The 25,231-nt window shown below is 38.4% G+C and overlaps 2 protein-coding genes across 5 annotated transcripts; both read right to left on the reverse strand.

The window, feature by feature from the left end:
• Window positions 1-1,058: 1,058 nt before the first annotated feature.
• cnot6a (CCR4-NOT transcription complex, subunit 6a) lies at window positions 1,059-15,103 on the reverse strand. Its single transcript, XM_004571706.6, has 12 exons — window positions 14,940-15,103; window positions 13,831-13,952; window positions 13,338-13,524; window positions 12,849-12,934; window positions 12,206-12,310; window positions 11,938-12,006; window positions 10,942-11,099; window positions 9,422-9,576; window positions 7,426-7,580; window positions 6,981-7,214; window positions 6,135-6,337; window positions 1,059-5,970 (listed from the first exon to the last, which is right to left on the reverse strand). Exons 2-12 carry the CDS (start codon window positions 13,940-13,942, stop codon window positions 5,755-5,757), a joined length of 1,680 nt encoding a protein of 559 aa, XP_004571763.1. The 5' UTR covers window positions 13,943-13,952; window positions 14,940-15,103; the 3' UTR covers window positions 1,059-5,754.
• Window positions 15,104-15,318: 215 nt separating this feature from the next.
• simc1 (SUMO interacting motifs containing 1) lies at window positions 15,319-24,823 on the reverse strand. 4 transcript variants are annotated; one of them, XM_012924838.4, is made up of 11 exons: window positions 24,219-24,357; window positions 21,282-21,334; window positions 20,063-20,779; window positions 19,722-19,969; window positions 19,528-19,597; window positions 19,138-19,298; window positions 18,581-18,670; window positions 18,065-18,196; window positions 17,164-17,320; window positions 16,329-16,413; window positions 15,320-15,838 (listed from the first exon to the last, which is right to left on the reverse strand). In XM_012924838.4, exons 2-11 carry the CDS (start codon window positions 21,306-21,308, stop codon window positions 15,627-15,629), a joined length of 1,899 nt encoding a protein of 632 aa, XP_012780292.2. In that variant the 5' UTR covers window positions 21,309-21,334; window positions 24,219-24,357; the 3' UTR covers window positions 15,320-15,626. The 4 variants fall into 4 exon arrangements, with proteins under 4 accessions (XP_004571764.3, XP_012780292.2, XP_012780293.2 ...); XM_012924839.5 differs by lacking the exon at window positions 24,219-24,357 and adding an exon at window positions 24,016-24,172; XM_004571707.5 differs by having other exon boundaries at window positions 15,319-15,838; window positions 20,063-21,334; window positions 24,219-24,823.
• Between the last annotated feature and the right edge of the window lie 408 nt (window positions 24,824-25,231).

Below are 25,231 nucleotides of genomic sequence, written 5' to 3' on the forward strand. Positions count from 1 at the left end.
AGATCCTCAGAGAATTCTTTGCCATGATGTGCAATGTTGAACTTCCTGTGACCAAATTCAACATACCTGTTCCCCATTTGCATCTGAGACCTTGTAACACTAACGAGTCACCAGGAAGGGAAAACAGCTGATTGAAAATGTCTAAATTGTGCCCAATTAGGGGTGTACTCACTTTTATTGCCAGCGGTTGAGGCAATAACGGCTGCATGCTGAGGTATTTAGAGGCGACAGCAAATTTAATTCAGTTCAGCTCAATTCAATTTATACAGCACCAAATCACAACAACAATTGCCTCAGGGCACTTTATATTGTAAGGTCCTACAATAATACATACAGAGAAAAACCCAACAATCACATGACCCCCTATGAGCAAGCACTTTGGCAACAGTGGGAAAGAAAAACTCCCTTTTAATGGGAAGAAACCTCCAGCAGAGCTGTGCATCATCACTTTGTTGAACCAGGCTCAGAGCCCCCCCCTGAGCCTGGTTCAACAAAGTGATGATGCACAGCTCATCATCAGTGAGGTGGTGGTCTAGAGGAATTTGAGAAAAATGAATGACGGGGGTCTCTTACAAGTTAAAAAAAAAAAAAAGAAAAAAAAAATCAGGATGGGCAGACGGCACTTTCACTTTTCAGAAGACAAAATTGCTTCATTTTCTCCCAAGTTATATACATAACTGACAAATTGCTTATAACATTAAGCTATAATATAAAATATCTCTGACTTTCTTCCTTCAAAATTAAACCTTTGAATTATATTTAGCATATAGAGCCTCAACACAAGAGGTCAAAGTGCCCTTCACCCTCAGCGTTTCTGAGATCATATTCACAAGAACGGTACAGATGGAAACCACAGAATGACTCCGACTGTGTGGAGCCGTGAGAAAACTATATAATCTGAGCCAGTGATCTCCTGTTGGCAACATCTGATGAAGTCACCAACCGAGGAAGAGGAACAGAAATACGCACGTGTTAACCCAAACCTGAGAAAGGCTGGGAGGAGGGAGGGGGGGGGAAAAAAAAAAAAAAAAAAAAAAAAAAGCAGGCACGACAAGGAGAACAGATATAGAATTTATTTTCCAATATCCATTGCAAAGAATAAGAGGTGACACGGCTTGAAACAGATAATACAGAATTTATTTTCAACCAGAAGTAGGAAAATACATAGCTAGGTGTAAAGGAAACGAGCAGAACCTGTAGTCAAAGAAAAAAATAATATAAGAAACCAAAAATAATAAAAACTAGACCAAAGAGAATTGAGAGGACGGCTAAGGGGGTACAACGGAAAGCATTGTTTACCATTCAGTTTCATTTTAAAACAGTATGTGTTGATTTGAAAACAGCTGCCTTGATTTCTCATCTGGGTTAATGGACATTCTACAACATTGTGCAAGTGTTTTTGTCTTCTTCTTTTCTCCTTTTTTTTGCTGGTATTTCATGAATGGTAAACAATAGTTGGTCCAGTGCATAAACACAGTGACACAGATCAATATATGTACTCAGCTGACTACAGATAGACAATCCTGATCATTGAACAACTACCACTAAATTGGCAGGGAGAAGGAGATGAGTAAATATACAAGATGGATGATAGGAGGAAGAAAAAAAAATGCTGTTCAGGTAACCTGGAAGGGTAAAGATGGGAGTTTTAAAAATAATTAAACAATCACACTGAAAGATGAAATAGCTACATATTCCAGGTAAACATCTAAAGAAAATCTGAATGTGTGAATGTTTCTGGGTATTATTGCCAAGTTTTTAGGACCAAAAAAAAAAAAAAAGAAAAAAAAAGAAGGGGATGCATCTGAAAAGAGCCGTCAGGTTGAGAACTCAAACTGAAAACGGGTGAATATGCGGTTCAGGAAAAGGACAAAAGTGCTTCGTTTTCCTTACAGCCCTACATTTCATGAAAACTATGAGCTGGATTTAATATAAAAAAAAAAAAAAAAAAAAAAAAAACACCATAACAAAACCCTGAACTGGACTGGAGAACTGAACTACGAGCAGCTTTGGTGTGCACCCATGCAAAGAGACGCAGCCTGGGGAGAAGGTTAGAAAAAAAAAAAAATTACAACTTAAAACCTCTTTACACCTAAAAATGAAACGATGTAAGGAAGAAAAAGGAAAAGCCAAAAAAGTGATTAGTCACTGGGGCTTACAGGTTGTCACAACTCAGCTTTGATTTGACAAGATTCAGTCCGACGCCATCTGTGGTTTAACGAGAAATGATGAAGAGGACGTTTTTGTCAATAGTAGCTAACTAGTTTGACAGATTTAACCACTGTGATGCACGAGAACAGAATGAGATTGACTAGTAGTACTCAAATCATCACAGTACCAGTCTAGCGGCACATCATTTTACACCTCTCACAAAATAATCGAAAGACAGAAAGAAAAATAAAAAATAAAATGTTTTTTTGTACTGAACTGCAGCCACTAGAAGACAGCTCTGCTGCCCTAACCTACAAGCACTAGCACTCTCCTGCTAGTGCCATGCAAGATCCAAAATAAAGCTGAAATGTAAAATAATAAGAAGAAAAAATTAAAACTGCATATCCCTGCACTCAAAGTCGTGCTGTTACCAATGATGCAGGGATTTGTTTTTCCTTTTACCCCCACCAGTAAGCTCTCCATCCTTCACTGTGGGAGGTATTATCCAGAACATTCAACTTCTGATTAACCCATCAAAGACTACGTCTCATGATTTCTACAGAGGATTTGGTTTGTGATGGGATGAGCCGAACGGGGAAAGAATTGAGTTTAAGTAAAAACAACGTAGCAAACATAACACCATCGTAGAATTCATGATTTACACATCAACAAACACAATTCAATCTGTTTAGAAAGGAAACATGAGATACATCTTTTATTCACACTTTACAAAAAAAAAAATATAAAAAAAAAAAAAAAAAAGCTACCCCTTGAACAACTACAATACTAATGCCATTCAGGAAAGAAGAAAAAAAAAAAAACATGCATTAAAAAAAAAAATTAAAAAGAAAAAAGATGGGGACCAAATTTATTCTTATTTAGGTGCTTCCCTCTCACTTTAAAACCTGAATTTCAATGCATTTAAAGTAATGAGATCTTTACTACAAATACAACAGGGAAGGGAGTGAGGGAAGCTGCATATGACCCTACTAAGTGCTTCTCATCTGTATAAAAGCATGACTGTTTAAGTAGCCATCTTGCTTGTGACAGATTTAATTCATTTTTTAAAAAGATGTATCAAATTCATAAGCAACAGGTTAGCCCATCCTAAGTCTGCTGACCCTCATCCCTTGTTTATCCAATCGCAGAGAAAGGAGGACCTTCAACCCTTTCCAAATTATAGAGGGAGGGGCAGGTCCACAAATGGCACTATAGCTGCAGTAACAAGGGTAGGAAAACTATACAAAGTGGTTGAGCAAAGGGGATTAAAAGATGCAGCTTGTGTAAGATAGTCGAGAGGTTAAAGTCCAAGATGGGCAGTTTAGGGTGAGAGGTGTTAGGTTGATGGACAGGCTTAGGGAGGTTTAAATCTGTGGCCGGGCAGGGGAAAGCTAGGGGCTGTGCGTTTCTGGGGGCATGGAGCTGTGTAAAAAGAGAGCAAAACATGAGTGGATTTATAAAGACAGGAAACCCTACTCATGTTCCTAAGAAAAGGAGAAAGGGTTGGTAGTGAAAGCATACCTGATTACTAGAGAGCTTAATGAATAGCAAGGATATACACATCATCATAACATTGTCACAGCTCATAAAAAAAGGAAAATAAACATTAACAAAAACCAAAAAGGACATAAAATCTTCACAAATGTCTCAACAGTATTTAAAAATAAAAGGAGAAAAGGTTGTTCAGGCGTTCGTCGCATGTAAATAGTGCAAGACAACGTCAACTGCTACAGTGAGGCACAATGTACATATATGTGGGGTTTATATAGGTTTTGCCAGTTACATCACTATTGAGCAAGTTATAGAAATGAACAGATGTAACTCATACTTGCGCGTCCTTTTGTCAGAAGTGATGGCAGCGGTGTGGATCAATGGCTTTGTTAATGGGCAAGAAGCAACAGTTTACTCAGTGTCTATTTACATATCAGCAAATGCCAGCAAATCATTAAAAAAAAACTGCAGCGAGAAAGGGGAAAAATATACTGATGCATTAATTACAGTTAATCTCAAGGAAGTGCAAAGTTGTGACAGCGAACGCCTTGAACAATCTCTTCTTACGTCTTTTGTACAAGCTGGTAATATCAATTCATCTCAACATTAACTGGATAAAAATTTAGCCTTAGTTTACAATACAATCTTTTTTTTCTGATCATAATTTACTGATCATAATTTACTCTTCGTACAAAAAACGCCAGAAAACAGGTCTTTTGTGGTTCATATACAATCATGTAAAGACTGAGTCTAGATTTCTATTCTGTACAAACACTTGTGAAAAAAAACCCACGGCTTTGTGTATGGAATTTATGGCTGGGGAAAGTCACTACTGGCCTCAGTGCTACAGATCTGCCTGCAAATTACATGTGGTGTGTGTGTGTGTGTGTGTGTGTGTGTGTGTGTGTGTGTGTGTGTGTGTGTGTGTGTGGGTGGAGCTGGATGGCAACTCCTGACAGTGAGAGGAATGCTGGTTTTATTCCTGTGTATCGGCCATTACTCGCTGTCCCTGCCCTAAAAGCAATCAAGACAAATACTGGTAATAGCCCCCCCACTCCCCAATCGCTTTGCCCATCAGCCTAAATCCCCTCACCGCTTGGTCAAAAAAAACAAAACAAAAACAAAAAAGGTGACGCATGGGCCACATGAGCTCCTAAGCACAAGACTAACCTAACAGCTATACAGGCTGGGGTGAAATTGTCAGCAAACAGGATGGTAGCATCTATCAAATTTTCACATCGTGGCTTTTCAGCACTACACACCATCTGTGTGAAACATCAAATCTAAGCTCGGGATTCTTGTTTTCTAGGCATCTGTGGATTTTGGTAGCAGTACCAGGTCCAGGGTCAGAGGTGTAGACTATCTTGTAGCACCACGGGAGGCCATGACTACACAAAAGGCCTCAGCACCACAGTATGACAGCAGGAAATCTCACCTCATACGAGCTGCGCTACATCCGCCTCCTGGGATACTTAAACTACCAGCAAAAAGCTGCTCTAATCCCAACACATCTGCCTCAACAAATGTGTGTATCCTAGAAAACCAATCATGTAAGCTGGCTGCCCAAACTGTAGGGGATAACTAGCACAAGCAAAGGATGGAGTATTGAGACTGACAAGTCTGCTGTCTTTGCTGGTTTCAGGTTTATACAGGACAGACAGACATGCAGACCATCAGCCATGGAGCTCTTCAGTGGAAAGTCATTTCCTTCAGCCAAAATAAAAAAAAGTATCCCCCCTCACTCTTAAACCAAACAGTGCCCTAAGTGACAAATATGAATGAGCTACCATCCCTTCTCATTTTAAAAGACAGAAGCAAAGTGTGTAGGGTTGGTGGATCTTGAGAACAAAGGGGAGTCCAAAAACAAAATATGGTACACAAACAGGACTGAATTGAGCAGTTAAAAACAAAACAAACAAAAAAAAAAGAAAAATATAGAATATCTATAACATTATACGAAATCCCTGTCAGCCAGACCTCACTGTATGAATATTTTACAGGTTGTGTTTTTATGTCTTCCTCCTTCAGTTTGGTGGAGGGAAGAGCTGGTAGTGGGAGGAAGGAGGAGGGTTGAGAGGGAGAGGCTCCCCCTGGTGGTTAGGCAGGGTCTCACTACCTGCGTGTCGGCAGATGGAGCCCATTCACCTGGGGGGGCAGGTTGGGCAGGAGCAACTCCAGCTGAGCAAAGAGGGAGAAGTGGTCAGAGGGGATGTGTGGATGTGGGCAACCGCTGACATTGTTCTCTACAAGCCAGTGGTGGTCCAAAGGGCCCAAGATACCCAGCACGTTCAGGTGAGGCTTCGAGTAGAAAATATAGTCGATGACACCCTGAGAAGAGAAATAGAGAAGTGACTTTTGCATAGTTTTGTGTAAGAACAGACTGGTCCTCAATATCGTTTAAAAAAACAAACAAACAACAAAACAAAAAAACAAATACATTTAATATAAAACAAAAAAACAAAAAAAACAAAACACCACATATGTGTAATTACCTTAAAATCGAAGGTGTAGTTGGTATAAGGCATCAGGCCGTTCTCATAGGCAGTCTTTAACTTGAAGCCATGGGTGATCCTGCCATTAGACGTGCTGTTCTTGCCATTGCAATTGAATTTGGTCAGACAGTCGCTGTAACGGAGCTCCTTGAAGTCCTTGTGTGTGCAGTCCACTCCACCAGTACTCAGGTACTCCACTACGCCTGAACAGAGAAGAACTGAACCATCAGCATTTAAAAACAAAAAAAACAGATGATGATGACGTCAACGACAACAACTTATCCCACTAAAATATTGTTAAAAATAAAACAGGTGGAACATGGACCATTTTTTATTAGTTAAGAAAAAATACACCGTTTGCAAAGGAATTTGTGAGACTCCATTATTATTTCAACTCAAATTTGACTATAGTAAAAAACTTACAGCAAAAATATATTGCACTACTGTATGCAGTGAGCAGGCTAACAATTCTGTTCACCACCACAAAAAGGCAAATACTGATGTAATTTATGTTTTTATGAATGCCAAACAATTATTTTCATCTATTTATCCAATTATAATCAAACCCATTCTCAATTGCAAGGCAAGAGAAAATTAGGCAAAACAAGGTTGTCAGCATCTTTAAAACATGCCAGATTTAACCATCCTTTACTCGCTTCACTGAGATATGTTCGGCAGCAACAACATTAATCAGCTGTTAACATAAACTCAGCACTTCACTGGAGGCACCTCAAACACTTTTTTCAAATTTATTTAAAAAAAAATTTTTAAATTGTATTTTATGAACAATCGGTGCACTCGAAGTAAAACATTTTCTTAAGAGCAGGTCGAGTACAGCCTACTTACCCGAGTCAGGCAAGGAGTTGAGGTCAGCGCACAGCACCAGTGGAATGGCATTAGTCTCGCCAGAAACAGAGGACAACTTGAGGCTGCGTGTGGCCTTATCCACTATGCTTTTCACCTCTGACAGGAACATCATGGTCTGGACCAGCTTGACATCAGAATACTCTGGGTCCCAGTGCATGTGAGCATTGGCTACAAGGAGCAGCTGCTTTTCCATGCCATGGAGAGACTTACCAGCTGAAATGAGTGGCAGAGAAAGAAGGGTGGGGTGGGGCATTTATTAACAGGCATGTTTAACAGGGCAAAGGGGTACTAAGAGCATTAGGACAAACTGAACACATTGCCCTTGGCATAATCATCACCAAAATCCTCTGCAATACCTCTCGAATAAAATTCAGCGAGAAGATGAATTTGTAGTACAAAGGGCTGATCTTAACTGTCTACTCACAGGAGAGCTCCATCATCTCTTTGCGGACCTCAAGCAGTACAGCTACCCCAATGTTATCCTTTGTCATCACCCTGTTCAGCATAGCCTCTGAGCCCTCGGAGTTAGCCATGGCCAGCTGGTTAAACTCCACTGTGTGCTTCTGCACTGCACTGAACCTAAAGGCAAACGGGGAAAAAGAACTACTTAAAGCACTTTCTAAGCAGAGATGAGCAGAAATAATAAATAGAAAAGTCATAATAAGTTGGAAATACAAAGTATTAAGAGGTCCATAGAAATCAAAACCTGACATATTTGGCATTTCTCACATTCAGGGTTATGACTTTGCTATTGTGGACCATATTTTGTGCGATACTGGCAGTCTTGCCTTGGGGGGTCCAGTTCAAAATGCACAGCTGAATAGAGCCTACCCACCAACATATTGTTTGCAATCAAACTAAAATAAAATTAAAAACAAAATCCATAAATATTGTATCGGTCTGAATGCTACAAAGAAATAAGAATACTTTTCCTCTGACTCTACACAAAACTGGATGGCTTTAGACTTGGGAACTAACTGAAAAGCGCTCAGCCTTGTTTGGGAACCCACGTTTCATAACTATGAGGATTCACACAAAAATTTAGGTCATTGTGAAAGCACAAGAGTGCAAGTGGTTAGAAGAACCAAGATGATGATCTGGATGTGAGAGCAGCCAAATATCAATTAGGTAAGGTTTCTCATTTCATGGTCCTGCTATCAGAAGCTTTTGATCACCTTACTAAAGGAGTTCAGATAAGATAAGATGACCTTTATTAGTCCCACAGGTGGGAAATTTGTTTTGTTACAGCAAAAGTGCAAAGTTATGTAGCAGAAATTAGAAAACACTGGAATGCAATAAAATAAAATACAATAGAATAAAATATAATACTATATACAATAGAATAAAATAGAATAATATATACAATAGAATAAAATAGAAATACTATATACAACTGAGTAGGAAAATACAAAAATACAACTTCGTGAGTAGAAGAATTGCACAAGAATTGCACATATAGCAGTCTTATTGCACATGTGTGGGTTTGTGTGTTTGACCTCAAACAGGACCTCAAACCTGAGAGGTTGGGGTTAAAATTATACATGAATGGTGTGTATTATATAATTATTTATTCTTTTAAACTTCACTGACTGTGTGCATTCTCTGGTAAATCACAACTTCTCTAAAAGAGACAACTGGAGGTGAGCAACAACTATTTGAATGCTAATAAAAGCTACATGTAAAGCTTTTCTTGTCTCTAGAACAGTTTTAACAAAATGTTAAAAGGTTTATCGTTTCAGTTTAACCGTTTGTTGCACATATTGTCTTTATGATGGAACTTTTTGACAGTGATAAAAACATTACTACTATTAGGTGCTATATGAATAAACCTTTTAGCTTTAACGCAAGCATTACTAAAGACAAACTACATTAACCACTAAAGAGTGAAACAAAACTACACATACCAAAAGAATAGTTTCACTTCAAGTTGAAAACAACAGTTAAACTTTAAGTTAAGCTAAAGCTAGATTAGCCTTTTTGGTAATTGCATTATACGGCTGATGGCATCACTGTCTGGAGACTACAATAAAAACTTAATAGACTTTCTCCTTTGAAGTGAAGTTAAACTGATAAGATATGCATAGCAATACTTAAGCATAGGTTACAGTGTCCCAGTGTAATAGACTGGATTTTGAGTGAAAGGTTTACAACATGATATTTCATTTCTTTCTGAGAACTACTGCATCCACTTTGTGGACACTAGAGACAACCCAAAAGGAACATTGGTCACTCAGACAACAGCAGTAGGTGACGTCAGGTTTAATTGAGATTGTTTTATCACTAAGCTAAGCACTGGCTAACAAGTATTAGTGAATATAGTGAAGCAGTTTCAATCTAATTCACCACAGGAACTCAAATCACTGCGAGCTATTCTTAAACCAAGAAATAGTTGCCACAGGACAAAAACTATAGACACATACTTTTCTGTCCTGTAAAAAATTGCACATCCATCCACGTGCTTTCGATCCGACTCAGACATAGTTCTGGCTCGTGACTTTGGACTGAAGAACCCGTCATATCCTTGCTCCTTCAGCTCTGGCAAGAAGAAATTGTAGTACTGCTCTGTCTCAACTTCCTGCAATTAACAGCAAAAAACAAGTTCCAGGGTGAACAGGAAAGGCTGTTATTCATGGAAGTACATCAGTTAACCCCCTCTAAATATAAGGCCATCTGGCTACATTAGCCATCTATTAACAGGATGGGTAAGAGACAGCGTGTGATAAAATAGCCATGAAAATCTGCATAATATAATAACTAATGGTGATCTTTGGGGATGACACTGATGAATAGGAGAAACATCTTTGTGCAAGACATAATTTAAAGAGCTCCCAATTAACACTTCTTGGGGTATGTACACATTTGAAATGCAATACTATTCCCACCTTTTTATTCTTTTATATCTAAAATTTCCAAAACTCAGTTTGTATGTTTTATCGGGTTTTTTTGGGGGGGTTTCTTTCTTCTTCTTCTCACAAAAAAAGTATAACATTTTAATTTGACGCAGACTAGAGTTTACATATTAAAGTCTTTTCTGTTTTAAAATCTGGTTTTGAGCTTACACATTTTTACAAATGTAAAAACTAAATTACAACATTAATAATAAAACTGAAAGTGATACCAGAAGATTCAGGTTCAAGGAAAGTAAGACAATAATTTAACCTACATGTCCATTGAATAAGTATCATCTGAAAACATCACAAATCTCTGATTATTAGAACTGGTAGTCAATTCAGTATGGATGATCATGCACTAAATTAAATGGGCCAGGCTTGGAAGAGATTCGCAGAAACCAATACAAGTCTCTCCAGCTTGTATAGTTTTGCCTTTTAGCCGACATGACCCCTCCCAAGAATAGCTGCTACATCCATAACAAAATAGTGCAAAACTAGTTTTGCTTCACTCAGTATATGTGCTTGTCTTTACCCCTCGGCGGTCCTAAGGGCTGACAGATTGCAAAGCAAATAAAAACCCATCTAGTGGTGTCTTTATAATGAACAGGTGGCGTCTGAGCTAACGTGGTGCATTTAAAAAAAATAAAAAATTAAAATAAAATGGATAACAAACAAATGGATAAAAACATAATGAATTAGGCCTCTAACAAACACAAAGATCACTAGTTCCAATAGAAGCACCTGAATATTTAGCTGCAAACAAAAGGTCTAATCTAAGCACTCAACCACAAAAGAAAAGTTTGCAATTTGTTGACACTGTCCATTAGACTGAACACATCACAATTTTCAAAACTGTCAACTGAACATAGTACTCTAATAAGAGTGTTAGCATAACAGTTTACATGTGATATTGTTAAAATAATGAGTGACAGAATTTTGTGTTTGTGTGTGGTCATGAGAAAATTTTAGACCAATTTCTTGGATCCATTTGATAGAAAACAAAATGGAAACAATTAAGAGCCAGTGAAAGAAACTATGACATCTCTCACCTGCAAGCTGATGATGTCTGCATTGCAGCCCATGATCTCCTGCATTATGGATTTTTTCCTGTACTCCCAGTTTAGAGCCCAAGTGGGACAATAGCCATATAGCTGACGTGTGGCATACTTATCACACAGCACATTGTAGCACATCACAGAGAACAATGCTGAGGAGACAAACAGGAGAAAAACGAACAAAAACATCTTAACTGTGCACACAGTTACAATTAAAAATTCATTAAAAACAAAACAAAACAACAACAAAAGAACCACAAATCTGCAGTTGCTTGCAACAGTAAAAGAAAATAAAAATGCTGAGTAAATCTCATCATTACGGAAAGCACCAAAATCAACTACCAATACTTCTTCAAACCAGGAATCAGATCAGCCGTTCTTTTTGACTCATTTGTTTTGCTTTGCTTCAGCAACCGAAACAATGCTTATACACTAGACTAAACACAAGTGGCAGAGCTTCTGCTCTAGAAAGAGGGGCGACACTAAATTTCACACCAAACAGATTATAAATTTGTGCACCTTTCAGATCATAGGAAACATTCAGCATGTTTGTGTCAAACTGGGCATTTTCTTGATGATCAGATACATGCGAATGGCAGTCAGTTTATGTGGGTGCAAGCTGGATCCATACTAAACTACATCAAACTTTGGTTTGCAAACTTTGTACTTTACATAACTGTAGCTTCCAGACTTGATGTCATAGTTTACAAATCCACTACCAAATGTTGTAACCTGATGACGCAGTCTTCTCTGGACTGTATACTACTATGAGGACACTTGTGCGCAGTGTACATCTTTAACAGGTCTGAGCTGTCTAAATGAGTTGCAGTCTGAACCGCTCTTTTAGGATCTACCAAATATTTGTGGTTTAAAGCCACAGTGCTCAACTGATCACTGCATTGCATACCATCCTGAAACTCACAACCACACAAGACAAAAACCATACAGGTACTTCTGTTCAAAGTCATGTTGTGTGTATTTTGTTCTTACCCGAGGGCCGTGCTCGATCAGTTTCCTGGAGTGTAATCCACGACCGGGGTGGGGGTTGTTCTGTTGGCACTGAGTTTATGGAAAATGGTTCAGCATAGGTATCAACATATTGTCAAACAGGGATTTATTTAAAGAAAACAAACAAACAAACAAAAACAAAGCCACACACACTACATGATCTGTTGAGCCTGCTTACTGATTTACCTTTTCAGTAAAAATGACAACATATGCTGAAACTTCTCACAAAAGCAAGAGAGAGAACACTCACTGCGCTTTATAGCCCCCGCCAGATTGTCTAACAAGTAGCTCAGCAGCCTCCGCGTGCCATCAGGTTCCTGGTAGAGGCTCAGAATTTCTTGTGCAAGTGGGTTTCCTGTTGAAGGAAAAGCAAATCAAAGCTAAATCATCAGTGTTTCCCCTACCCGAGACCTCCTGGGCCCCCAAATAAACATAGGAGGAAAAAAATAAATAAAAAATGTAGACAGAAAAAAAAGAAAAAAGGATACATTTATTTTGTACATGTCATTACCAATGAGCATTTGTTCACTTCCGCTTGAGTCTGAACTGTACACGTGTTTAACCATGTACTTCACTGAAATTGTACAACCCCTAACCACCCACCCACACGAGGGAATCAGGATAATGTTACTCAAGTGGAACACTTGTTAGGTTACTGTACATGCAATGAAATGTTGCCAACAGCAGTTACTCTGTCTAAAACAACAGCATGTATGACCCTATTTCAAGTTTGTCTTTAATAACAGAAGAAAATGATAACATAAACATCAGTTGCCACCACTGCCAATTCACCCTCTACTGTTGCTGCATCCTTAGAGAAATAAAAATACACCTTATAATATCGAGGGATTTCCAGTCCAGAATGGCTACAAAAACATTGAAGAGCCACTCACCTTTCAACCCCAGTGTTTGTAACTGAAAGAGTTTCCCCAATTCAAATGGCAGAACCCGCAACTGGTTGTTATTTAAAAGCAGTTCCCTGTGGAGGGCAGATGGGAAGTGGATCATTAGAAACTAAACTTCTAAGATTAAAAATAAATACATAAAACTCTTTGTCTTTCAAAAACATTTTCCGAAAGTCGTCATTTAAAAATACAAGCATTACTTGACAGTGTTAAAATGATTATGAATGCAGCCTTTTAAATTAAAGTGAGACATTTCAACAGATGGGACAAGAGTGACAACAGTGGTAAAAATCAGCAGCTGGTCATTGCAGAGAGATATATATATATATATATATATATATATATATATATATATATATATATATATATATATATATATATATATATTTTTTTTTTTTTTTTTTTTTTTTAATTAAAGTAAGGTATGAAGAAAATAGTCCTTTATAACCCAATTTAGGATACAGGTTTATCACTTACCTGAGAGACACCATGTTGCCGAGCTCTGCCGGCAGGCTCCTGATCTTATTGGATGAGAGATCCAGGTACACCAGGTTGTGTAGTTTGGCAATGTCTGGCGGGATGCGTGACAGTGAGTTGTCACTGAGGTGCAGGGCAGTGAGGTGGGTCAGAGACCACAGGGCTGTGCTGAGACTCCTTACTCTGCCTGTGGCGAAAATGGGGAAAAGGCCAAACAGGACAATAAGTCCAAGAATCCAACGCCATTTTCACAAAGATAAATGTGAAAGAAAACTGTCCCCCATTGATATGAATAAGTCAAAACAGGTGAGCTGATTTCACAGTGGAAAAACAAAAAAAAACAAACAAACATGTTTGCAATATTTCTCTTTGATAGTGAGGATTTAGTAATTACTTGTGTGCAGCTGTGCAAAGCAATGGAAAAAAATATGTGAGAGGAAAATAAATTTAAAAACCCCCAAATGATTTATCTACACAAGCAGAAGATACTCACCACTGATTTCCAGCTCAGCCCAGTATGACTTCTTCCCATTTGCTGCCTCCTCACTGGACATAATTGTGTACATCCGCCTGGGATCCGGCGGGTCATATTTTTCCTTGGGCATTCCTATAACACTAGAGAAATAATTTATATTTTAATTCACCAACAACTAAAAGTATACTAAAAATGAAGTTCAAGCTCATAAATGTAGCCTGAAATAATCCAAAGTAAGTTTGAAGTGATGTGTCTCGCTCATCAGGTTAGCCCAGGTGACTGTAGCGACCACCAAGATGTGATTAAAGTCATAAGTTTCCGTTTACTGATTATAAAGCAATGAGTTTCCTTCATATGGAGCTGTTAAAATGTCAACAGCTCCCTATAAAGACCGTGATTTCGCTTGAGTTACATAATTTAACAGCGTAAAATAATTACAACTGTAGAGCCATATTTTCCACGCCAACTTGAAAAACTAGGCTCTTAACAGTGTGAAGCTTTAATTTGTGCAATAATTAAACCACATTTGTAAAAATTAGGTTAGCACATTTTTCCTCTCAGTGACGCTAACTGATTAGTCTAGCTTAACCTAATTAGGCAGCTATCGAACTACACATAACAGACGCTAGTTAACAAACTAGCTCGCTTGCTAACTAGCACGACGGAAAACAGACAAACAAAATTTACCAGTTAGCCGACGCTAACGCCCTTTTCAAGTGGGTAAATGGATAATACACTAAATAATATTAAAAGATACCATGCAGTCTCGCTTTATATAATACCAAAGCACTGAGTTGCGCATAAACACTAGGCCACGCAACAACGCATTAGTTAGCTGTCATTAGCTAGCTTCCACTAGCAAGAAGCACTATCACGGAGATAAACAGAGAGGAACCCAATGCACACAAAGCGACAAAGCTGGACTTGAAAGCAATTTTGAGCTATTTAGCTTAGCTTGTGTTAGCTTATTGGCTAAAAGCTAACATCCTAATTATGTGAAGCTGACCACTTCCTATTAAATAAGTGTTATTTCGGAAAATTACGGCAGCACTTCTAACATTCCGCATAAGATTTTGGTCAATTGGGTGAAAATGGGTGAGTTAAAACAGAAAGGATTCAATTTTTACCTGCAAGAGCATACCAAATCGCGAGGACGACTGCGTGTTCTCTTTTGTTTTCTAGCTACTTCTCACCCGTTTCCGCTGCTGTATCATGGCGACTGTAAGGATTTTTTTTTTTTTCCTGTGCCGATAACGGCGCCTGATCTTATTGGTCAGCGTGTGGAAGGTCCAACCAGCTGTTGAACCACAATAAATATCAAGTGAGGAATGATGGACCTTGAGATGGAGCGACAAAATGCCATTATTCACTTTACTGTGGCTTATCTAGAAATCATGCTCAATCAAGCACAATGATTATCACGTATTGTGTACTCTATCGGCATAATGATGTAATGCTTGCATCTGTGTGGAAGTAAATTACACACAATGACAAAACTTTTCATAGAAAAAGGCAATATAATTTATTGAGAAAAGTGAGTTCTTCAATTAGTTTGACTTAATTAGGCCAAACAAAGAGGGCCACATTTTTATACAAAAAAATAAAATAAAAATAAAGGTCACCAACATGTAGCCACACATCTGAAAGCACATTGATTTGCTCTCCTGATATGTAGACTGTAGTATTGATATTTTAACCTTACATATATATATATATATATATATATATATATATATATATATATATATATATAGTTTATTAGTTTACCTACAAAATAAGCACCAATATGAAACGTGAAACACAGACTCTTTTATTTAACACTGACAGACATCTAGGAGATGATCCTGTAGATAAGTTAAGGACTCTTCCACATGGAGAGGTAAAGCTTGGTCGAGGTCAGCCTGAGATCTGGACAGAAAGGCTTCAACGGCTTCCTGAACGGCAGGTCGTGATACCCTGTCATCAGGCTTATAGACTGACATGCCAACTCTGCCTCTGGGCTCTGTTAATGAGTTGCAGAGATAGCCTGTGGATAACAAATAACGTAAATTAGGAGGACACACAAACAAACATTGTAGAGTTAGACAGTTGATTGACTTATTGTTACAGTGGAGGATGTGGTACACTGGGTACAAAAAAGTGACTGTAACCTATGTTTTAGAGGCATTCACCAGGAAATGCAATGACAGTGATTTAAAAAAAACATCACAGGGCAATAATGCCACAAACAACAGTGCAAACAAGACTCCTGTCAGCAGGAAATGTGCAAGCTCATCCAATAGGCACATATTGCAATTTTTAATCTATTTATTTACCTGCCTCTATAATTTGCTAAATACTGAAAAAGCTGATAACGCTGTGTACAACAAACATTTATTGTATCAATGCAAAATTGCCCTCATTGTCGCCATCAACAATCATCTTGTCTTCAATATTATATACTTCATAGGAGACCATTTATCTACCACAGCTGCAGATACTGCGAAGCAATTTCCAGCTGTTTACCAAAATCTCACCTTTCATTGCTTTGTTATAGCTGAGCAGCAACATCCAGAGGAGATGCACCAACTCCTCCCACTTGAGCCACTTTTCAGTGCCATCCTAGAGATTACAGACATTAATCAGTGGCATTGAATCATCGTTTATGGTCACTTGTTTTGTTTTGTTTTATTTCTCTCAAAAAAATTAAATAGAACAAGAAACAAGAATCACAAATTTGTGACTTGAAAACATCAACAAGAAGCTGTCTGCGTCTCTAAAGTGAAGATCACGATGATATAAATCATTCCCATAGTATACTCAATTACAGGCTCACAATTATGTTTATTTTGAGGCTTTATTAATATACAGATGTTAACAGTAGCTGATGCTTTTTTCATTGTCCAATAATAGAATTTGGAAAAAACATGCAAATGAGGACACAGCACACTTTATTTGGTTGTATTAAATGCAGTATACTGGTACACAAAAAGTAGGCCTGAATTAAAGACTTGGTCATGTTAGCCACATTAGCCATGCACTGTTCTGTGGGAACACTACTATTGAGATAATGATGGCAGACTGTGAGGCAACTAGATTTAGCTGGCTAAATGTTGTTTAATCCTAAGCCAAAGCTGCCACTATAAATAAGAAACACAAGTCTAGTGTTTCAGGCAGTGTATCAACAGTTTCCTTTCAAGAGAAGACAACATAACGTTGCAAACTTTGGGAAAATCTACACAAGGTAAATAGCACACACTAAAGAACAGTGGAAACCCCTCCCCCAAAAACATATTCTGGGAACTAAAGTACTGTAAAGAAGTTGGCCAATGACATAAAAATGAAGATAACAATCAGGAATGTAATATTCACCATAGGGTCTGGTGCTACAGTGCAGTGTTTTAGAAAGTGAAGCAGCAGACTGAGCGACATGGGCAGTGAGATTTTCACTGGGCATGCATAGTCCAGCAGATGTTCCAACAGCTTACATCTCAGCAGCTTACTCTGTAGGCTCTCCAACAACAACATCCTGGGAGTCAAAAACAGATCAGTCAAAGGCAGCTTGAAAAACTGGTGGGAAAAAAGGGTCAACCTTGCTATTAGAATAAATATATGTTTGCTTATATAATTTACTTAATTGATGTACTTACAAGATTTAAATATATTTCCATTAAAGCAATGCAATGAAAACACAATTATTTATTTTTCCATACAAACAGCCCTTTATTTAGTTTAAGTGAGGAGTTTCTATAATACAGACAGGTAAATTTTGTTTGTGATGATATTACCACTCATTACCACAAACAAGCAATATTTGGGCTGCAAAGGCAAGTACCCAGCAACATAGGCAAAGTAATAGGATAGGACAACAGGAAGCACTGTTGAGCCTACAGTGGAAAAACGCCAAAAAAAAAAAAAGCCTGGAGACTTTTCAAATAAGGATTATAATGTTTTTAAAAAAGTGCCCTACAGGGAGGATAACTACAGAAATACTTAAAAAAAGAAAAATTGATTTCTGGCTTCTTGTATTTACACTTTCCACTTCACATTTTAGTAAGCTCCTTTTCTGTTTTGCTAAGAGTTCAAATGATTCAAGGTAAAAATGTAAAAATGTTCGCGTAAAAATTAAAAATAAAGTACTCATCATTCCATAAATTCTGATAGAAAATGGAATGAAAAACATTTACAGACTACTGAGCAAAAATAACGTGATTTAGTCTAGTAGATTTTTCCCTACACCATTAAATATTCTGAACACACGTCTCCTCCTCACCTGTGAGCTCGTAGGGGCACGTTACTGATGAGCATATGGAAGAGCTCTTGGGACAGCTTGGCAGAGGTTAGAGCAGGAGAACAATCCACCTCCAGAGCCAGAGAAAGCATCCTTTGCAAGCAAGACACCATTCTGTAGGAGACAGAGACATACACTTTAAAAAGCAGACAGAAATTGGAATTGTTAAAACCTTTCATAGTTTTAGCTCTGTATGCCAACACAGCAGATTTTAAATCAAACAGTCGAGATGCATTTTCAGTCCTGACTTTAAGGGGTTGAAAAAATAAATAAAATACATAAACTGTAGTCCTGGAAAATTACAGCTGAGAATATAAACTTCAAATGCATATATAATGTTTTGTTACAAATTTTTTGTGGTGGTGTAAAAAGCCAAAATCACACCACTAAATCACTGTCTAAACATTTCTATAGCTAACTGTGACATACATGCAAATCAGTTGTTTATTCTGCTCAAACTACCACTTCTTTATTTAAGAACAATTTATTCTAATTCACCTCATATATTCTCTTTCTTGGGTCGTTTCTCTACCCTTTCCATGCTCTGTTGATTTCATAATGGCAGAAAACAGCCATTTGATGACCTCCCTGTAAAAAAAAAAAAAAAAAAAAATTAAAAAAAAGATATCAAAAATGACTTTAAATATGATACTTATAAAGAAAATGGCAAAATAATTAAAACAATCTGGTTTGTCACTGGGTGTATGTGATAATTATTTGTTGTCAATTGTATGAGTATTATACTTGATGAAAGATGTCATCATTAAAACTGTGAATGACCATTTGTGTCAACTAAACCTGAGTATTTTTGTTTGTTTTTGTATAAATGACGGTAGGTTAAAAATGAAAAAAACACCTCTCTTCTTAACAAAACATTTGCTTCCATACTGTTAAAACAAACCCAGCAGAATATCTTCACAGAAGAAAGTTTTACCCAGGCCTCCATCATAAACTCGCCAAGTAAGGGTATCCAACCTCAATGATATACAATCAAACTCAAGTGCTTATGTCCAAAGTTACCCATGTTTATAATACAGGTTGGCTATCATGCTCACCTAACCCGGGGAAACTGCTGATCACACGACAATGTTGCCTTTGCTATCGAATGGTGCAAGGAGGATGTAGAGCATTTGGCCCGAAAGTCGTCCTCCAAAGTCTGCACAATGTACTCCAGGAACATGCGCACCACATCACACCGATGCCTTTGTGTGTGCTCCTAAGGAGGCAAAAGGTTAGCAAGTAGGGAAATGATATTGGGCTGCAAATGTCTGCATTTTAGAGCAGATTGAAAACAAAAACAGCCTGACAAACAAGGTGAAACAAGCAAGCAAACTCAAAATGTTTGACTAGTAATGGGACTGCAAATGTTTTTCACCATTGCAACTAAATTATTTTCAATATGCTCTTGTTCATAGAGTTTTTGGATAAACTTCGTAAATCAGTACCTCATCGGTCATGACTGAGGTCAGTAACTCCCAATCCCACGGAACTGTGTTTTTATCAACCATGTGGTGCCTGCAATCACACAACATTCTTAGTCTAAGACATTCAAAGACCAAAAAGCAAGTGACAATTTGTAAGATATAGACTATGCAATTTAAACATACTCATCAAACTCATATTGCTACAGTCTCTTTACCTTTGTGACCTCATCAGGAGCTTAAAAGCCTGCACGCAGAGGTGATGAGGAGACTGTAGGTCGAGCAGAATGCCGTGGAGTAGGTGTGAGGTGATATCTCTGGGGGGATAGTAACCAGGCTGTAGTAGGTCAGACAAAAGCTGCAAAGTACCTTCTGGATAGTTCTCGTCAATCGTACTGTAAACCAGACTCAGACTCTGGCGACATAGCACCTCGGGAGTTACAAAATCTTCATCATCCTCTTCAAACTATGGAAAGAAAATGCACTTGCTTCAGCATTTGATCAGTTAATGAGGGTACCAGGAAATACAAATATAGATATCTGGGCAGCAGTCTCTCACCATTGCTTTTTGAGATGTTCCAGCTAGTAATTTCCTGAGTGTAGATGGGCACACAAAATGTCTATCCTCTCTACTGACCGCCCTGCAGTCCATGGTCTCTTCATTCATGTCTTCTCCATCACTTTCATCTTCCCATGGGAAAGACCCTGGACTGTAAAGTCCAAGATCTCCCTTGTACGTCTCAGTCTCCAACTGCCATTCAGGCGTATCTTCAGCTGATTCGGATCTAGGAGATGACTCAGCAGGGCTCTTTCGACTATGAGATATAGGACTTGTATTGGAGGGAGGGTCAGGCTCAAAAGGCTCAGAAGAGTTTGATGCAGTAGTAGGAGAGAAGGGGGATGAGTTACCAGAGCTGCAGGGTTGTCTAGATTTTTCTAATTTTGGCTGATTCAGGTCAGAACAGGGGGATTCCATTTGAGCTTCGTCCTGTGATGACGATGCCAAATCTATGGATGTAATAGGTAGAGCTGAACTAACTCCATCGCTCGGACCATCGTGTATGTCCTGTGATGAAGATGCCAAATCTATGGATGTAATGGGTAGAGCTGAACTAACTCCATCGCTCGGACCATCGTGTATGCTATGCTCTTTTGAACTTGCAACAGAGTTTTCTCCCACTGAGCGAGGAGAATCTGCAGGGCTATGTAGGTGCTGTGGTTCATCATCTTGTACCTGTGTGTTTGTACATTCCTCACTGTTGTTTTCTTGTCCATCCTTAGGAGGAGACACATCAAACAAAGGCCCAACGTTAGAAACGTTTGGAGTCGTAGTTGTACTTAAATTACTATTGCAACAAGGTGCTTCACCATGACTGTTCAGAGACATTTGAGTACAATCTTTGGTCACATAGACAGAACACTTTGAGGTTTTCAGTTCTGCAACATGTGTTTCTAGAAAAGGCAATCGTTTCAACTTTACAGCTGGTGTGTTAGGACAGGGGGCTGCTTTATTGTCTTTTTTTGGATGTTGTGTTTCAGGTATTTGAGGATTTAGACGTCTCTGCTTTGGTTTTGGGTCACCACAGTCCTGCTGTGGAGCACAAACAACGGAGTCCGTCAAAGGCGTTTTTTGGTTATTAAAATCTTGACTTTGTGAGATGTGATTTAAATTTGTATTTGTGTTTTTTGATTGACAGTCATCTGGTGGTAAATTCTCTGTCTCCTGCTCTGTTTCATTTTCAGTCAAGTCTACTAATGCTGTGCCAGTGCCATTTTGCCTTCTCCGTAGCTCTGGAAGAGTCCATCTTGGATCTGTGAGGTCAATATAATTCTAAAAAAAAAAAAGGAAAAGATAATTATTAAAAAATTAATATTAAATCAAATATAACCTTTGATTGGTTTTTTTTTTTCATTTCTGAAAGAAATAGGGGGAAGAAGGAAAATCATCCTTACCTTACTTCTAAAAGATTATTTAGCTTTTGTAACTATGTACCACTTTATCTTATTATAACAGGTCTTATTAATATTGAATTATTCCTGAAGAAAACTACAGAAATTACAAGAAAACTTGCTCAGAGAATTTAGGATACACTGAAGGTGGTCATACCAAATAGTGTCTGTAATTATTCAGACTTTATTTTACCTGACTTACCTTTAAGCTTTCTCACCAGTCCCTCAACATAAGCTTAAAAAATACTCTCTCCATTTAATTACATATTCATCTTCTGTGAGCTTCAGTTACAGTTATAATAGTAATATTTCAAATGCATAATATCTAACCACCTCCACAAATGTCAGCCAATGGTTTTGGTAGCGGTTTCAATCAACTCCATCAAAGGCAAGAAAAGTTTAACTGGTGACTTCCAGTCACCAGCAGTTTATTTAGCTGTTGTGAAGTCTCTGAATGCCACTGACAATCTATGGTCTCTGGTTATCAACTTGGTGCTTGTAAGTTTGTGTGTGGTTGCACCTCCCCTAATCAGTTATCAGGATCTGCCCAAGTACTGACTAACCAAACTGATTACCATCTGCAACTAAATCTTCAGTTTTCTTTCTTCTTGCTATGTCAAATGCTTTAGAAAAATTGATCAACAATCCAATGCAACACTCCTTGACTAGAGATGCGATCATATAATTTACTGACTCTTATGATGCTGTCAAGGTACTACACTATATTGCCAAAAGTATTCACTTGTCTGCCCTCACACATATGAACCTGAGTGGTGGTCCTTTCTTAATCCATAGAGTTTATTATGATGTTGGTTAACCGCTTGCAGCTATAACAGCTTCAACTCTTCCGGGAAAAATTTTCCAGGAAGTTTTATAAGTGTGTTTATAGCCATTTTTGATTATTCTCCACAACTACATTTGTGAGGTCAGACACTGAAGTTGGACAAGAAGGCCTGGCTCAAACTCTCCACTCTTATTTCCCCCAAAGGTGTTCTATCAGGTTGAGGTCAGGACTCTGTGCAGTCAAGTTCTTCCACACCAAACTAACTCATCCATGTCTTTATGGTCCTTGCTTTGTGCACTGGTGCACAGTCATGTTGGAACAGGAAGGGGCCATCCCCAAACCTTTCCCACAAAATTAGGAATATGAAATTGTTCAAAATTATTTGGTATGCTGAAGAATTAAGAATACTTTGCACTGGAACTAAGAGACCGAGCCAAAGTCCTGAAGAATGATCCCACATGATAATCCCCCCTCCCCCAACCTTTACACTTGGCAAAATACAGTCAGACAAGTACATAACACGTCTCCACGGCTGTACAGTCCAGTGGTGGCATGCTTTACAACACTGCATCCAGTGCTTTGCATTGAGCTTGGTGATTTTTTTAAGGCTTGGACAAAGCTGCTCAGCCATGGAAACCTATTCCATGAAGCTCCCTTTGCACTGTTCTTGAGCTAATTGTCTAAACTGACTGCAGAAAGTTGGTGATCTCTGCCCACTACGCACCTCAGCATCCGCTGACCGCTCTGCAATTTTACGTGGTCTACCACTTCCTGGCTGAGTTGTTGTCATTCCCAATCATTTCCACTTTGTTATAATACCACTAACAGTTGACTGTGGAATATTTAGTAGCAAGGAAATTTCACAAATGGACATGTTGCACAGGTGGCATCCTATCACAGCACCACGCTGGAATTCAGATAGCTCCTGAGAGAGACCTATTCTTTCACCAGTGTTTGTACAAAAAGTCTGCATGCCATGCTTGATTTTATACACCTGTGGCCATGGAAGTGACTGAAACACCCGAATTCAATTATTTGGATCCGTAAGTGAATTCTTTTGCCAATGTTGTGTATCTCCCGGTCAAAACCCACCGGAAATAGTAGTGCAACTGAAAAGCTATGGAGTTTTCTTTTGCAATTTTTATAGATAAAAGAACTAATGCTTTATTTACGTTTGCTTTAATGGCTGATATACACAATGTCTGTATTGCTGGTTAATTGGTTAAACTTAAAACCCAAATAATTATACTTTATGGAAGGACAGCATGTACAGTTCAAGAAGAAGGTACAGAGTTGTTGTAATTGGTCTCACAGTTCTTTTGGAGGTGGCTCTCCCTTTAATATCTGGATGTATAAGACTATGTATAAGACCAAGCCACAGAATAGCGAGCAATTTGAGTCAAAAAGACACTCCTATCAGGTTATCTTATCCTTCCCCATGGGCAGTTTCTCATTTGACTAGCAAATGCTCGCCTGGTATAACATAACAAAGAGCTCCTTTACATAAAATATACAACAAAGATTTTGGTAGACACATTTTACTACGCAATTTAATCCGCATTAATGTTAACTATCATTCCCAGTTTCATGCACTATGAAAACATTAAAACTATTTAGCAGCGCATTTACAGTACAGTAGTACAGTAGCAATACATTTATAAACAATAAAGACATACAGCACATACTAATGACACCATTTAAACATAAATGCTTGTTTGAGCAACAAAATTATTTTACAATAACAAAGTTATAAACAAAGCGCCAAATAACTTATTTACCTTTAAGCTAGGTTATAGCGTCTTTCACCAGTAATGTCGCTACATTTGACTTGTGCTGCTACTTGACCGCAGAGCGTTAATAAGCAGGCCGTATCTTTTAACTTTTGTTTGTTTTTTCTCTATCCAGGTGACGAGCAACAGTCTGAGAATACCTACTGAAATGTACCCTAGTTTCTACAGCAACCGAGTTTCAGTCCGCTTACCGGTGGGAGGGCGAGCTTCACGGCATCGACTTCAACCCGCACAGCGGAGAGAGGCATCGGGTCAGGCTTGGCAGTGAATGTACAGTAGGACCCGACGATCTCCACGTCGGAGTCGTCTGAGCTGAGACTGATCACATCATCCATTTCTCTTCAGTCATTCAAATTCAGCAGCCAATGCACAAAAGCATCACCTAAAGCAGACCCGTGACGGCCAGGGCAGTCCTAAACAGCCATGAGCTTCCGCCGTAGATGTCTAATTCCAATCATGTTTTGTAGAAAACACAAAATAATGCTTCCAATGAGGCGTGCAACCTTCGGCATTTCCTTGTTCAGATCGTAGATTACATGCGTCGTGTTCGGCAGGTGGGTTAAAACGTGGGTGTATCGCTACAATTCCTGGGTTGCTGTGAATTAACTACATAGAAGCTAGACGCCAAATTTGAAATCCAAACGCTTAAAATGTATTGATAATTGCAATGCAACATATGAAGTTTATGAACGCTTCCTGTTTTTTCTCCCCATAGCTTTTCTTCTATGACTGTGGCGGGTCACAACAAGCGCCATACTTGAAATGATCTCCACCTGCTGTACTGGAGTGCAACCTGCCAGCGCAGATTCTGCCTGTCCTCAAAGAAAATTAAGGACAGACAGAGATACTAAAGACAGACGAACACATCCAAAATACACCTTAATTCCTAAAGTGTGACTGGTTACAGCCAAAGGCAACGGAAACGAGAGGCCACACGTGTCTTTGGAGTATCCACCTCACACGATCTTTTTCTAATTTATATTTAAATTACACTTTAAATGTGTTTTCCTCCTCGCCTCATAATGACTATCGATGCTAAATTTTAAACTAATGATCTATTTAGAATATATAAATAGCTTGTCTTACATCAATAAATAAATGATTAATTCTTAATTAGTGGTTCAGAGTGCACATTGAGTATATTTTCTAGGATGTACTACATTTATTTTGAGTGAAAAGCATCAATTATCACACAATGCAATAT

This window comes from Maylandia zebra, linkage group LG2, assembly GCF_041146795.1.
Source record: "Maylandia zebra isolate NMK-2024a linkage group LG2, Mzebra_GT3a, whole genome shotgun sequence".
In the NCBI taxonomy this organism is placed as follows: domain Eukaryota; kingdom Metazoa; phylum Chordata; class Actinopteri; order Cichliformes; family Cichlidae; genus Maylandia; species Maylandia zebra.